The 15,919-nt window shown below is 38.4% G+C and overlaps 1 protein-coding gene across 11 annotated transcripts in view; it reads left to right on the top strand.

Moving 5' to 3' along the window:
- The first annotated feature begins 2,136 nt into the window (after positions 1 to 2,136).
- Positions 2,137 to 15,919, top strand: part of ZDBF2 (zinc finger DBF-type containing 2) — a 44,932-nt gene continuing 31,149 nt past the window's right edge. For 3 of the 11 annotated variants that reach the window (XM_058439282.1, XM_058439257.1, XM_058439285.1), the window contains exons 1-4: positions 2,144 to 2,421; positions 7,034 to 7,086; positions 8,037 to 8,080; positions 9,309 to 9,417. In XM_058439282.1, coding sequence (XP_058295265.1) covers positions 9,358 to 9,417 — 60 coding nt within the window. In that variant the 5' untranslated portion in view covers positions 2,144 to 2,421; positions 7,034 to 7,086; positions 8,037 to 8,080; positions 9,309 to 9,357. Of the gene's footprint in view, positions 2,422 to 2,480; positions 2,659 to 7,033; positions 7,087 to 8,036; positions 8,081 to 9,096; positions 9,418 to 15,919 lie in introns of those variants that run through there. The other 8 variants (XM_058439271.1, XM_058439279.1, XM_032754791.1 and 5 more) reach the window with 7 other exon arrangements.

Raw genomic sequence — 15,919 nt, 5'->3', positions numbered from 1 at the left:
CAGCACTTTGGGAGGCGAAGGTGGGAGAATCCCTTGAAGCCACAGGAGTTCGAGACCAGCCTGGGCAAAAAAGTGAGAACCCTGTCTCTACAAAGAATAAAAAAATTAGCCAGGCATGGTGGCACACGCCTGTGGTCCCAGCCACTTGGGAGACTAAGGCAAGAAGATCGCTTGAGCTTGGGAGGTCGAGGCTGCAGTGAGCTGTGTTTGCGCCACTGAACTCCAGCCTGGGCGACAGAAGGAGACCCTGTCTCAAAAAAAAAAAAAAAAAAAAGAAAAAGAAAAAAAGCAGAGAGAGAGAAAGGAGGAATGCTGCACTATTGTATGCAGGATTTTCTTCCAAGCAGCTGATCTTATTCTGCAAGTTTTGATGCTGGCACCTTCTTGATCTCACCTGAATATGTCAATTTTGTGTTTTCACGCAAAACATTCAGGACTTGTTTTCCTCCTTCAATGGTGTTATTGAATAAAATCTATAGGGGTTGTAACTGACTAATCAGGCTATCAAGAATAATATCGAAGTTATTTCATTTTTGGGGGGTGCACGTAGGCTTAGTATTTAACTGTTCATATATGGGTTCCCAAAATCCATCAAGAATGAATGTACTTGGTGAGTAATTCAGGGCTCCCAGAAGACTACTAGTTCTTAGCCAGTCCCATCTCTTTCTTTTCTAAATGCTGGGGAAATCTCTTTTTGGTCCTACGAAAATCTTCTTCTCCAGGAAAATCTTCCCTGTTTCCCTAGGAAAATCTCTCTCCAAGTTTGAGTGACTTTTGTCTGTTAATTCCTTTCCTCCTAGGGTTATGGGTTTTATTAAACAATGCACTTATCTCAGTTGAAATGAGGACAACCTGCACAGCAACATCCACGTTGTAATACGTGGAGGTAATGATAACCAGGTCTGTACTGCCACCCGGTCAACGAGAGTTTATAAGATGCATCTTGATTTCACAGATGTTAAAATGTGGGGAAAAACATGGCTTAGCATCTATGAAATACATAATGTCATGGTGGTTCGATCAATGTATAGTGGATTTTCTATAATTCCAAAGTTGGGATGTGGAAAAAACTTGCCTTAAAAGAAATCTGTACTTTTTGATATGTTAAATCTAAGGGAGGTTATAAATCGAACAGTTGCAGGAGCCCAAATTTAAACTGAGAGAAAGACGTAGTGGGGGAAGAAGGAGCTGAGAAATACAGAAAGAATAAAAACAATGGACGCAAAAGCAATGGGCAAGTTTTGTTTTTGTTTTTGTTTTTTAAAGGGACAAAATCACGAGCTTATTAAAAAGGGTAACGACAATTACAGCTACAGCCAAAGAGCAAAGTAGCTCATTTTAAGATTATTTTTACATTAGACATAAGCTTTGCAACAGGGCCTCTCTCCATTTTAGTAAAATTGGTTTAGGTGTTTCAGAAACTTCTTATCGCAGATTATAATTTCATATTCAGTAGTGTGATTCATTTAGGTTTGTGATCTGCGTTACACTTAAACTGTTTTTGCTCACAACTATATTCGTAATGGGTAGCGCAGTGAATATAATTGCATGACCTAATGTTGTTTGTTAATATTTGTAACCCTTTAATGTGCAGGGTAGATCTTTGAATACTTAACTTCCTTAAGCCTCAGTTTTCTCAATTTGTCAAACGGGGACAATAATAGGATTCATTCAGAGTTACTCTGAAATGAAATGCAATAATGTATAGAAACCTTAAACAGTGCCTAGCACAAAGCAAGCGCTCACTGAACAGCAGCTTTTGTGAGATGCACCTCACTATGAAATAGGCGTGGAAACGACTAGCTCTCTTAGCCCCGTTTTCGTTTCTACATTCATACGTTGCTTTGAATTGGCAAGCAGTTTTTATTTGGACCCTCAAACGCTAAAACCTTGGTCTCTACTTCGCGTCCCAACTGTGCTTATGAGTCTAGTCATTTTCGTTGGAACGTGATAGATTTCCCAAGCTCCGGAGTGGGGCCCTGACCAGGGAGGAAGTGTCCGCTTTAAGAGCTTCTGGAGGGGAGGAAGGGGCTCCTCCGCCCGGGTGGGAGAGTGAGTGAGTGGGTGGGCGGGCAGGGGGCGGTCCCGCCGCTCCTGCGTCAGAAGGGGTCTGGTTTTCGCACCTTCCCTGACGTCAAACCTCCATCAGGGTTGCAACGCCACGTTGCCTTGGATGCCTGCGTGAGTGGAGTCGCGACTCGGGGGCCCGCGTCCTGAGAGACGCGCTCCCGCGCCGCTTCTCCCCTCCGGACCGCAGAGGCCGAAGGCGCCTATTTCTGGCTCCGCGGGCAGCGGGGCCGCGGCGCTCGGACGGTCTGGGGTTCGGGCGCCGCCACAGAACCGGAATAAGAAGGGAGAGCGCCCGACGCGGTCCTCGGTCTCCACCGCGGCCCGGAAGGAATCCGGGCGGCCTCCGCGGAGGTGAGTGCCGCGGCGGGGGCGGGGCGCGGCCGGGGCGACGCCCGCGGGCGGGGCCTGCTCGCCGGGCGCCCGGGGCGCCTTCTTCTTCTCGAGGGACGCCAGGACCGCTCGTTGGGCTCCCGCGGCCGCCTCGCAGGTCCTCGGCTTCCCCCCACCCCGCGTCCCTTTCTGCCCCTGCTGCGTGAGAGGTGTCGGCGGCTCCGGGCCGGGATCGAGGTGGCGGGGCGAGGGAAGGAGGTGGGGCGCAGGCTGCATTGCGCTTCTGTCCGGGGCCCTGGGTCAGAGGGGCCGGCGGACGAGGCCTCGGGCCCGGGCTCGGGGAGGGGGCGGTCTGCGGGATCGGATTGAGGGCCGGGAACCCGCGGAGTCTTGCCCCTGGGCACCTGTGGGGCCGAGATCCCGAGCCACCTGTCCACACACCCCCTTCCACCAGTGCCCTGCGTTGGGTCCAGCTGGCCCCAGACCTAGGCCTTTCCCAGCCTCGGGCGATTATAGTTTATTTGAAAACGTTTGATTTTTGTGTTAATGATCTTTTTACTACCGCCGTGCAACAGTTGTGTAAATGTGGTCATGTTACGCCATCGTTTTTACTTGCTCCTAAGAAGGGCCTTACCAGCTCCTGCGATTATCTCACGCGATGATTCTTGGTAGCTCGTGAAAAAAATGCATTACAAGATACTGGTTCTCAAGGGACCACAACCCCACCCCCACCTAAAGGAAATAGCTTGTTTTTGTTTTTCTTTTTTACAGCAATGTGCTACGTGTGGGGAGGGGGAGGGACGACGGAGGCAGCCTGTAGCGATCTCATCCTCGAGAGAATCTGCTAACAATTTGGGGGGTATCTTTCCTTTCTCTTTAATTAATACACAAACATATATACGTGTGTTACATGAGGGGTGTTTATTTGCTTTTTTCACTTAATACATGGAAGACCTTTTCTCTGTCGTTTGAACCCAAAGCATAGAAGGCAAGAAAGCAACTCGTTAGAGAGTTGATAAAGTATCACTGCAGTGGCCAGTGATTTGGATAGAAATAAGCTGAATTCAGGGTAAGAACTGGTTTCTATAAAATATTGTTTACTCTGCATAATAATTGGAGGCAGTGTTTTTTCAAACTGAGTTTTTTCAGCCGGTTCGTGCATGGTGAAATTGATTTAGTGAGTCACGACTAGCATTTAAAAAAAAATAAGATCGCATAAAAAAAATCAGAATGCATTACATGTAATGAGAGTATTGTTTTGTGAAAAATATTTTAACTGTGTGCGTGTGCATTGTGAAATTTAGTGGGTCGTGACTAGCATTAAAAAAAAGTAAGATCGCATAGAAAATATCAGAATGCATTACATGTAATGAGAGTATTGTTTTGTGAAAAATCTTTTAGCTGTGCGTGTGTGCCTGTGCGTGTGTGCTCGGTTGTAATTAAAAATGTGTTGGTTCTTGTGTGTTATGTTAAATAATCTTGAAAGTCGCTAATCCAAGGTACTGTCAGCACTCAAATGAGCAAGATGCAATTAAACTAGACATTAGTTTTATTTTTTCTTTGGAATAGTGGTGATGTTGATTGCAGCAAATAAGAGTCCTAATTATTTGTTTTCACCTAATATTAAAACAAGTAGTATTCCTAAAAATACAGAGAGGAAGTGTCTAAGTCGTTAAGAGGTTAAAGAATAAACTACTCAAATTGACCAGTGATCACATCTCAGTTACGCAGGTTATTGGTGTGAGACCTGCAACAAGATACCTCTTTTCTCTCAACCTCAGTTCCCTGATTTGTTAAATGGGAATTAATCATGGCAGCTACCTTATAAAGCTGTTTGTTATTTAGATGAGATAATGCACAGGAAGCTGTTGACAGAGCGCCTGGCTCAGATTAAGTACTAAGTATTAGCTATTATTATTTTATTAGGACTGCATAGAGGTGTCTAGGATAATGCTTGTCACCAGAGGAAAGCCAGCATAGTGTGGATAATCCAAAAAAGGGGAAAATTGAAAATTAGTAGGGTTGTGTGGAGGAACTGACACTGAATTAGTGTGGTCTTTGTATGCATTCGGCCATTGTTTTGTCATTGCTCCTCAATTGTTTCCCTACTGCTGGATGGAAAATTTAGATTGTCTTGTTCAGAAAACCAAATGCCTTTCTATCGTCTTTCCTTATTATTATTATTATTTTAATTAACTTGATGTCTCTTTTGTCAGGCAGTTGAAAAATATGTTTTATGAGGATTGTGGGTTTTGTTAGTTCTTACCACACCGCCACACTCAGTTTGAGAAATACACACACGACAACTCCAAACTCATTTCAGAAATATTTTTATCCGTGTTTACCTCTGCAGCTGGTGCAGATCTCAGGTGTGCAAGAAATATTTCTTAAAAAAAAAAACACAAAAAAACCCAAAATGCTGTTTTATTTTTATTTTAAGACATTTCTGCCTAAGTCATCTGGGTAGCTCAGACATCTCTGTTCACTGCCCAGGATAGGTTTATGCAATTTTAAATGTTACATAAATGAATGAAATAAGAAGGTGAACATAGTCATTTTTTAAAAACAGCATTATTATTTTTCTGAAAAATAAATAGAATGCTTTGGATTCATAAAAAGGCTATATTTGCAAAGTACTTAACTGGGTATGACAACTGTGAAAGACTGGGGAAAAATGTTTAACATTGATCATAATTCTGCTCTCAGATTTGAAACTGCCTTCAGATTTTTGTTCTGCGTTAGAGGAACAAAAATGGAAACTCGGGTGAATTACGATGTTGTTTATGAAAAGACATGTCTCGAAACTCTAGCTAATCTGACCAAAAAAAAAAAAAAAAAAAGCAACAACCCCCATACTAAAAATACCAATGAAACAAAAAAGCCCAATTTGATCTTAAACATATATACATTTAGAAGTTTTAAGTTAAATATTAAGGTTATGTGTGCGTTTAAAAAATTATCTTACTGATTGACTTTAAGAAGTTGACCCACCAACTACTGGTTCTTGTCTTGACAGGGCTTTTATCTACACTGACAAAATGAAATACTATGCAATCATTAAACACTCTATTTTATTTTACTTTATTTTCTTCTATTTTATGATAGCATTTTATAATGGTATATAAAGGTGCTCATTATATGTGGTTCAGTGAGAGAGGGTGGCTATAGAATAGAATGTACTGTACCTTCCCATTTTTGTAAAAATATGTTTAGAACAAAGACGAATACGATACATGTTAATGGTGGGTAGATTATGGCTGATTTTTATGCTCTTTATTTTTATAATTGTACTATTATAAATGCTTTACTTTTGTAATAAAAATTAATAAAAGTCATTTTTTAAAGAAAAATTCGATGTGTATTTTCTTATTTTGTAAGCATACATGACTATGCTTTAAGGGATACTGACTCTTAACTTGGAGATTTTGGGAATTAACTAATTCTCCAGTATTTTAGGAAATGGTGCTGAGTAGTTAATAGTTATATCCCTTACCTTTTGAAAAGCTCCTTTGAGTAGGAGAGAATCATTTTTCCAGAATTTTCTTAAAGCACTCTCAAGAATACCTCTTTCCAAAAAAACTTCCACAGTGCCTAAAGGTACGGTCTAAATTCTTTAGTCTGCTTTGGAATACTACCATGTCAAAATTCAATCTACTTGCCCTGGTTTATTGCCCCTTAAATTCTCAAATGAAACCTTAGATTCAGCTGAATTTGTTAATTTACTGTCTCCAAATGTACTTTGTATTTTCTTGCTTTTGTACCTTTGCTTGTTATATCATTTCCCAACCTTTGAGTGAGTAAATCCTACCCATTTTCCAGTATCTGGTTAAAAAACCATATCCACAGTGGCATCCCTTGCCACTCTAGCTAAAACTGAACTTTGCGTTGAACTCATTAGCGTTTATTATTTTTGCTGAGGCATTTCTTAGGCAGCACCTCATTCTGTGGCTTTAATTTCCCAATTTCATTTTAAATTTTTTGAGGGCAAGAAAACTTGTCTCGTATTTGTCTCTATCCCTTAAAGTTTCTAGCATGGAACTCTGCGCTGAGTGGGTGCTTAATAGTTATTCTTTGATTATACCATGGTGTGACTGGCTCTCTTGAGCCCATGTGTTGGAATTTTTTCTTAACCAGTGATCCGGGCTAAGGAGCAGCACTTTGTCTACAACAATGCGGAGGAATAAAAAACATGCTTCTGCTTAATAGTGTATTGATATAGATAGGTGATAAAAGAATTGACAGTATTTTTCATTAAAGCTAACATGGTACCTGAGCCTCTGGAAGTTTCTCATGAAGCTAATTTTGGGTTTGACAGCATTTTTGTTCTCAACTTTACCAGAGGCACAATTGAGCCTTATAGTCTTTTACAGCTACTGTTCCAGGAACCCAGAGACCTGCAGTGTTTGATGGTGGGTTAGATGGGCCATCACAGTCACTGCGCCAGAACTTTAGGAGGTCATGTGTGAGATTCAGTGAGTCATAGTATGTAAAGTGCTTTGTGTTCCACAGTGAATATTTTTTCTTGTATTATTGGAAACATGTCACTGTTCAAAATATATCTGGATGTATTTATTTGGTCAATGGTAGACACTTATGGGACCTCTTTTAAAAAAGATTTTATTTTAATTTACAGATATTTACCAGAACTAATACAGCTGATGAAATACCTGACCTTTTCTGCTCCAGGTAAATAATTTGTTACTTTATAAAAATATCAGGTTCTAGAAGAATTCAGAGTTTGTATAAAAAGACCTATTTAGGCATGCAAAGTAATATAAATCCAGACCCTAAAGAAATGATCCCTTTAATAAATAAGTTTTATTAGTTTATAAAAAATGATGACTTATTGAGTCAACTTACAGCAGAATCACCTTGAGCATTTTATTTTATTCTATTTTATTTTATTTTTTTGAGACAAAGCCTTGCTCTGTCGCCCAGGCTGGAGTGCAGTGATATGACCTCGGCATGCTGCAGCCTCCACCTCTGGGGTTCAAATGGTTCTCTTGCCTCAGCCTCCCGAGTAGCTGGGACTACAGGCGTCTGCCACTACTACTAGCTAGTTTTTGTATTTTTAGTAGTGACAGGGTTTTGCCATGTTGGCCAGGCTGTTCTCGAACTCTTAACCTCAGGCGATCCACCTGCCTCGGCCTCCCAAAGTGCTGGGATTACAGGCATGAGCCACCATGCCCGGCTGCCTTGAGCATTTTAAATATGCTTCATAACGTATGTCCTGGGTTCCCTTGACCACTGGGATTTTGATTTGGTAAGTTTCTGATGGGGTCCTGGCATGTTAATTTTTAAAAATGCCAACACATGCTTCTGGTTTATTGTAACTCACTGTCATTATGGCACTAGAGATGATGAAAGTGGCAAGTGATAATGCCACAGGAGTTAAGGGCCATAGGATTAAATACCAAAAATATTTAAGTGTTTACATTCTGTGGGTATGTGATATTAGATTAATGGTTTACTTTTGTCCTTTATTCTATGAATGTTTTAATTATATTTTCAATCCCCCAAAAGTTTATTTTAGGATTTTTCAAAGTTTACATTTAAGCTCTAGGTTCTCAGCTTGAAATTTGCCTTATGTGTAAGTACAATTTAAAATAAAAGTTTGTTCTGTTTTATTGCTGTAGGTTAATAAGTGAAGTAAATTAGTGGAAAAGAGACCAAATTTTAAGTAAGTAATGTCTTACATGTTTTTTGTGTCAGAGGCTGGTTTAATTGGTTAATTTTCCTCATAAATGTGAGAAGTCAGAAAATCAATTTCTCATAATAAGAAGTAATAGGTAAGTAAATATTATGCTAGCATTTTGACTTAATGAAGCTTTTTTCCCCTCATCTTATGGTTTTAAGGCTGTGATTTCATTTTTCAGTTATTGATTTTAATGATTAAATTTTTTCCATTGCAGAAATACTCATAACATATTTTAGAATGATTGTTATATATTTTCCAACAGATAAGAATGCTTAAATTAATTGAAATACAAAATTATTTGCAATTCTATTTTCAGCTTAAAGCAGCAAATAAACTGCATTAAATTTTTTACTTAAAATAGTCATAAATTATATGTACATTGTGTCAGTTAATACATTGGCTGGGCATGAACATTACTGGGGGAATTTTAAAAATTCTGAATCCTAGGCTCACCTCTAGCTAGGCTCACCCCTAGCTCTACTAAAATTTTGGGTATTCAGCCTGGTTTGGGAACCATGCAGTATGTAATGTTGAAGGATTATACTTTTAAGTGAGTGGAAACTGGAAAACTATTTATTTGTAGAGAAATCTAAACTAGTAGGGAAAAAATCCCTCCTATTTATCTGGCTTACATAATTGTCAGAAGAAAAGTGTTTTGTGTTTCAGAGGCTAAATTAATTATTCTGATTTTTAGCAACTGTGTTGGATAAATTATTTAAAAATCTGCCTCTCTATGAGCTGAGCAGAAAATGCTGTGTGGTGTCTTTACGCTCATGATAACAGAGAATGAGACATTGTCAAATAATCTGGGGTTTGATATGGAAACATGATGGGGAAATTAATGAGCTCCATTAGAGTATAGTAAATATACTATTACAATATCTTAGAAGTAATTGGTCTTCGCAAATTGAACAGTGTATTCTTTGTTACTAAATCAATATCTAATATCTCTAATAAGTTATTAGCAAAACTAAATATTTAGTCATCTAGTCTTCAAATATTGGCAACAAACTGCTCTTTCATAAGATACATAGTTCTTGTCTCTCCTTCAGGTTCACTTATTTATTCAGTGGCTCATGGCAGCCTTGTATATTTTCCTAATTATTAGAAGTAGAAGTGAATTTCTGTTTTTTGCTAATTATCATAGCCATTTTCCTCATAAGAGTAAGGAATTACCATGATTTTTACCGTTTTTCTTTTTGTTTTTCAGCTTGAGTATTCAAAGAGAGTAGCCATCTGACTTCAGTTATTTATTCAAGATGCAGAAAAGACAAGGATATTGCAGTTATTGCCGTGTGCAGTATAATAACCTGGAACAGGTGAGCGGTTTCTATTAATATGATAATATCTCAGAGGACCTAGTTGTGACTTTCTCTTACATTTTATTAAATTCATTTATTTATTCATTGAACAGATCATATTGGGAATCTTAGTTGGCAGACACTGTTTAAGGTTCTAGGGATATGACCATGAACAAAAACCAAGCCTCTTTTTTCATGAAGTTTATATTCTAGTGTAGTAAGACAGAAGATAAATAATATATAAATTTAGTACATAATGCGTGAGATTGTGATAAATGTTATGAGGAAAACAAAATAGGGAAGGGGTAAGGTGGCCAGGTAAGGCCTTTTTAAGGAAGTGACATTGAGTTGAGATTTGGAGTTTGGGTCTCAGGTTGCATTTATCTGGGGAAGGATTTTCTAGGTAGAGGGAAGAGACAGAGACCCTGAGGGTACAGAGTGGTTGGCACACTAACGAAGAGCCAGGAGACCAGTGGCTGCATAGATGTGGGGAGGTGGGTGAGAAGTAATAGGCAAAGAATTCAGACAAATCAGTTCTGTATTTTAGATTCAGGGGGTATATGGGCTTGTTTGTTACATGGGTATATTGCATACCTGGTGGGGATTGGGCTTCTAGTATACCCATTACCCAAATCGGAGAAGTCAATTCTTTAAGACATTGTAGGCTAAGGTAAGGACTTTGAATTTTATTTCAAGTGAGATGGGTGAGCATCTCAAAGTTTGAGCATAGGAGTTAAATCATCTACTTTGTGTTTTAAAAGGTTCCTTCTGGCTGCTGAGGGAAAAATAGTTGGTATAGAGATTTAAAAATTTTGTTATTGTGATATAACGCATACACCATAAACTTGACCCTTTAAGGTGTATAATTCAGTGATGTTTTATTATGTTCACAAAGTGGTACAACCATTGTCTAATTCCAGAACATTTTAATCACCCTAAAAGGAAACCCTGTATGCACTGAGCAGTAACTCACTCCTCCCTTCTGTCACCAGCCCCTGGCAACCACTAGTGTATTTCCTGTCTGTATAGATTTGCTTATTCTGGATATTGTGTGTAAATGGAATCAAACGTGTGTGGCCTTTTGTGTCTGGCTTCTTTAATGTAGCATAATATTTTCACGGTTCATCCAGGCTGTAACGTGCATCATGACCTCCTTCCTTTTTATGGCTGACAATGTTCCATTACATGGATATATCACATTTTGTTTATTCATTGAGCAATTTATGGATGTTTGGGTTGTTTTTACTTTTTGACTGTTATGAATAGTGCTGCTATGGATATATGTGTACAAGTTTTTGTGTGGACATATGCTTTCACTTTTCTTAGGTTTACATGTAGAGTGGAATTGTTGGGTCATGTGGTAATTGTGTTTAACTTTTTTGAGAGGGTGCCTCACCGTTTGTCAAAGTGGCTGTACCTTACCACCAGCAACGTATGAGGGTTCCAGTTTCTCCACATTCTTGTCAGCACTTGTTGTTGTTTTTTTTTTTTGTTGTTGTTGTTGTTATAGCCATTTTTGTGGATGTGAGATGGTATCTCATTTTGGCTTTGATTTGCATTTCCCTAATGACATATAGTGTCTTTTCATGGGCCATTTGTATATCTTGTTTATAGGAATGCCTCTTCATATCCTTTTCCTATTTTTAATTGTGTTGTCTTTTTATTGTTGACTTCTAGAAGTCTTTATATATTTTGGATACTTGACCTTTATCAGACATACGATTTACAAATACTTTCTCCATTCTGTGGGTTGTCTTATTACTTACTCTTTTTTTTTGAGACAGGGTCTTGCATTGTTGCCCAGGCTGGAGGGCAGTAGTGCGATCATGGCACACTGTAGCCTCGGCCTTCTGGGCTCAAGCAGTTCTCCTGCCTCATCCTCCCAAGTAGCTGGGACTACTGGTGTGCACCACCGTACCCAGCTAATATTTTATTTTTTGTAGAGATGGGGTCTCACTATGTTTCCCAGGCTGGTCTCAAACTCCTGGGCCCAAGTGATTCTTCTGCTTTGGCCTCTGAAAGTTTTGGGATTACAGGTGTGAGCCACCGCACCTGGCCTTCTTTTTACTTTCTTGATGCTATGTTTTGATGCACAAAAGTTTTAAATTTTGCTATGTTTTGCTTATGTTTTTTGATGTCAGAAGGGTTGCTTAATCTCAGGATGGAAGATTTATGCCTATGTTTTCTTCTAAGAGTTTGATAGTTACTCTTACATTTAGATCTTTTATCTGTTTTGAGTTCATTTTTGTATAGGGTGTGAGATAGGGCTATACTTTTTTTTTTTGAGTCTGTAAAATTAAACCTATTTCATAGAAATCATGTTAAAATTCATGCTCATCAGAGCTCTCCCTGTGCTACCCGTAGTGGATTTATGTATGTATGTATGTATGTATTTATATTGATTTGTTTACTTTTAATATTTTTACAATAATTATACATATTTATGGGATACAGTATGATATTTTGATACATGTATATAATGTGTAATAATCAAATTGGTAATTAGCATACTCATCACCTCAAACATTTATCATTTCTTTGTGTTGGAAACATTTAAAATCCTCTCTCAACTGTTTGGAAATTTACAATCAATTATTATTAACTATAGTCATCCTACAGTGTTGTGTAGGACTTTAGAACAACTAGAACATATTCCTCCTATCTAGCTTTAATTTTGTATTCATTAATTATCCTCTCCCAATTTCTCTCCCCTGACTTCCCAGCTTCTAGTAATCACCATTCTCTAGTTTTACGAGCACAACTTTGATGACAAGATTTTCTTCTTTTATGGCTGAATCGTATTCTACCATGTATATATACCACATTTACTTTTTTTTTTTTTTTTTTTTTGTGAGATGGAGTCTTGCTCTGTCGCCCAGGCTGGAGTGCAGTGGTGTGATCTTGGCTCACTGCAACCTTTGCCTCTTGGGTTCAAGCAATTCTTCTGCCTCAGCTTCCCGAGTAGCTGGGATTACAGGAGTGTACCAACAACCTGGCTGATTTTTGTATTTTTAGTAGAGATGGGGTTTCACCATGTTGGCCAGGCTGGTCTTGAACTCCTGACCTCAGGTGATCCACCTGCGTCAGCCTCCCAAAGTGTTGGGATTACAGGCGTGAGCCACTGCGCCTGGCCCCTTTTTTCCTTTATCTGTTGATGGACACTTAGATTGATTCTATATCTTAGCTATTGTGAACAGTGCTGTAGTAATAAACATGGGGATGCAGATATCTCTTTGATATACTGATTTCCTTTCCTTTGGATAAATACCTAGTCAGTAGGATTGCTGGACCATATGGTAGTTATATTTTAGGTTTTTGAGAACATTTATACTCTTTTCCATAATGACTATAATAATTTGTATTCCCACCAACAGTGTGTAAGAATTCCCTTCTCTGCATCCTTGCCAGTTTGTCATTTTTTGTCTTTTCAATAATAGCTATTCTAATTGAAGTGAGATGATATCTCATTGTGGTTTTGATTTACACTTCCTTGATGATTAGTGATTTTGAACATTTTTTAATATACTTGTTGGCCATTTATATGACTTTTTGAAAGATGTCTTTTCAGCTTATTTGCCCATTTTTAAGTTGGATTATTTCCTTTCGTTGTCATTGAGTTTGAGTATTCCATATTCCAGGTATTAGTCATTTTTTGGATGAATGGTTTGCAAATATTTTCTCCCATTCTTCAGGTTGTCTCTTCACTCTGTTGATTGTCCTTTGCTGTGCAAAAGCTTCAGTTTGATATTATCCAGTTTGTCTATTTTTGCTTTGTTCCCTGTCCTTTTGAGGTCTTTTCCGTAAAATCTTTACCCAGACCACTGTCCCAAAGCATTTCCCCTGTGTTTTCGTCTAGTAGTGTCATAGTTTTGGGGCTTACATATATGTCTTTAATACATTTTGAGTTGATTTTTTTGTATGGTGAGAGGGGTCTAGTTTCACTTTTCTGCATAGAGATATCCAGTTTTCTCAGCTTCATTTATTAAAGAAGCTATTCTTTCCCCCAACTTATGGTATTGGTGCCTTTGTCAAAAATCAGTTGGCTGCAAGTACATAGATTTATTTCTGGGTTTTCTGTTTTGTTTCATATCTGTACGTTTTCAGAAGTTCCTCTTGTTACTGATTTCTAGTTTATGCTATTGTGGTCAGAAAAGATACTTGATATAATTTCAATTCTTTTGTATTTGGAGAACTGTTTGTGGCCTAATATATGGCCTATCCTGGAGAATGTTGCATGTGCTGATGAAGCAAATGTGTATTCTGTAGCTGTTGGATGAAATCTTCTGTAAATATCTGGTAGGCCCATTTGGTCTAAAATGCAGTTTAAATCAAGTGTTTCTTTGCTGATTTTCTATCTAGATGATCTGCCCAATTCTGAGAGTGTGATAATCAAGTCCTCAGCCAGTCTAATAGTATTTGCTTTATTTATCTAGGTGTTCTGGTGTTGAGTACATATATATTTATAGTTGTTTTATCTTCTTGCTGAGTTGATTCCTTTATCATTATATGATGGCCCTCTTTGTCTCTTTTTACAGTTTTTGACTTAAAGTCTGTTTTATCTATTATAAATGTAGCCACTCCTCCTCACTTTTGGTTTCCGATGCATGGACTATCTTTTTCCATCCCTTTGCTTTCAGTCTATATGTGTCTTTAAAAAAAAAAATAAAAGAGATGGAGTCTTACCGTGTTGTCCTTGCTGGCCTTGAATTCCGTGCTCAAGATATCTTTCTGCCTCAGCCTCGTTAGTAGCAGGGACTGCAGATGCATGCCATTGTTCCCAGCCGTCTATATGTGCCTTACAGGTGAAGTTAGTTTCTTGTAGGCAGTGTATTGTTAGGTCATGATTTTTAAAATCGATTCAGCCCAACTATCTTTTAAGTGGGGAATTTAATCCATTTAAATTCAAAATGGTTATTGATAGGCGAGGAATTGCTTCTGTTATTTTGTTAGTTGCTTTCCAGTTGTTTTGTGTGTGCTTTGTTCTTTTCTTTCTGTCTTATCATTGCTGTTTGGTGGTTTTCTGTAGTAAGTAGGTAGTAGATCCCTCTTGGTGTTAGGTCTGACATGGCCTATAAGCAGCTTTAGTAGCACTGTGTTCCAGTTCCAGGTGCTTGGAGTGGCTGTGGGACCAGGGTCCTAGGCTCATAGGCTTATGAACCTATTGTTGCACGTGGATCTTGGGGTATAGATTTGCTCTTTGCTGGAGTTGGGTGTCTTTTCTCTTTCTCCTTTGCATGTCTGTTCTACCAGTGAGTTTTTATACTTTTGGATGTTTTCATGAAAGTAACTATTGTCTTTTTTGCTTGCCAGATGTAGGACTCCTTTGAGCATTTCTTGTAAGGCTGGCATAGCGGTGATGAATTCCTTCAGTTTTTGTTTCTCTGGGAAAGACGATTTTTCTCTCATGTCTGAAGGATAGCTTTGCTGGGTATAGTATTGTTTGGCTGTTGGAGTAGTTTTAGCACTTTCAATATATCATCCCATTCTTTGCTGGCCTGTAAAGTTTCTGCAGAGAAATCTGCTGTTAGTCTAACAATGATTCCCTTATATGTGCCTTGATGCTTTTGCTGTTTTTCAGATTCCATCTTTGGTCTTTGACCTTTGACAGTTTATAATGTGCCTCAAGGAGGACCTTTTTGGGTTGAATGTATTTGGGATTCTTTGGGCTTCTCATATCTGGAGTCCATAGACTTGGGAAGTTTTTGGCTATTGTTTCATTAAATAGGTTTTCTATTTAATGAATAGGTCCTCCCCTCTGGATTCCCAAAACACAAATATTTGTTCACTCAGTGGTGTCCCATAAGTCTTGTAGGCTTTTTTCACCTCTTTTTCATTATTTCTTTTTTTCCCTCTGTCTGGGTAATTTCAAATGACTGATCTAAAAATTCAGAGATTTCTTTCTTCTATTTTATCAAATCTGCTGTTGAATCTATTGTATTTTTTATTTTGTTCATTGAATTCTTTAGCTGTAGGATTTCTGTTTGGTTCTTTTTTATGATTTTTATCTGTGTTGAATTTTTGTTCATATTGTGAATGGTTTTTCTGATTTTGTTGAATTGTCTATGTATATTTTCTTGTCTCTCATTGAGTTTCCTTAAGATCTTTATTTTGAATTCTTTTTCAGAAATTAGTTTATTTTCATTGGGGTTTTTTTTATGAGGAAGTTATGTTCCTTTGGTGATGTTATATTTCTTTGCTTTTTTATGTTTCTTATGTCCCTGCATTGATATCTCTGCATCTGGTGGAACAGTTACTTCTTCCATACTTTCTGGAGTGGCTTTCATATTGAATAACTTTTACCTGCAGTTGGGCTTTAATGTTCTAGTTGGAAGAGTGTGGTTACTCTGTTGCCAGATAGATGCAGTGGTGTATAGTCTTCATTCAGTTTCTTCAGCTGTGTTCACCATCAGCAATAACTGTGGGCACTTCAGTGGCCTACACTGTAGAAGTTTGTGGTGGTGGCAGCAGCATAGGCTGTGAATGTCCTTGATGTCAAGGGCTTCTGGGATCCACCTGTTCT

This window comes from Hylobates moloch, unplaced genomic scaffold, assembly GCF_009828535.3.
Source record: "Hylobates moloch isolate HMO894 unplaced genomic scaffold, HMol_V3 SCAFFOLD_1, whole genome shotgun sequence".
NCBI lineage: Eukaryota > Metazoa > Chordata > Mammalia > Primates > Hylobatidae > Hylobates > Hylobates moloch.
The sequence above is the reverse complement of the archived record's forward strand: the minus strand, read 5'-3'. Positions and strand labels throughout refer to the sequence as shown.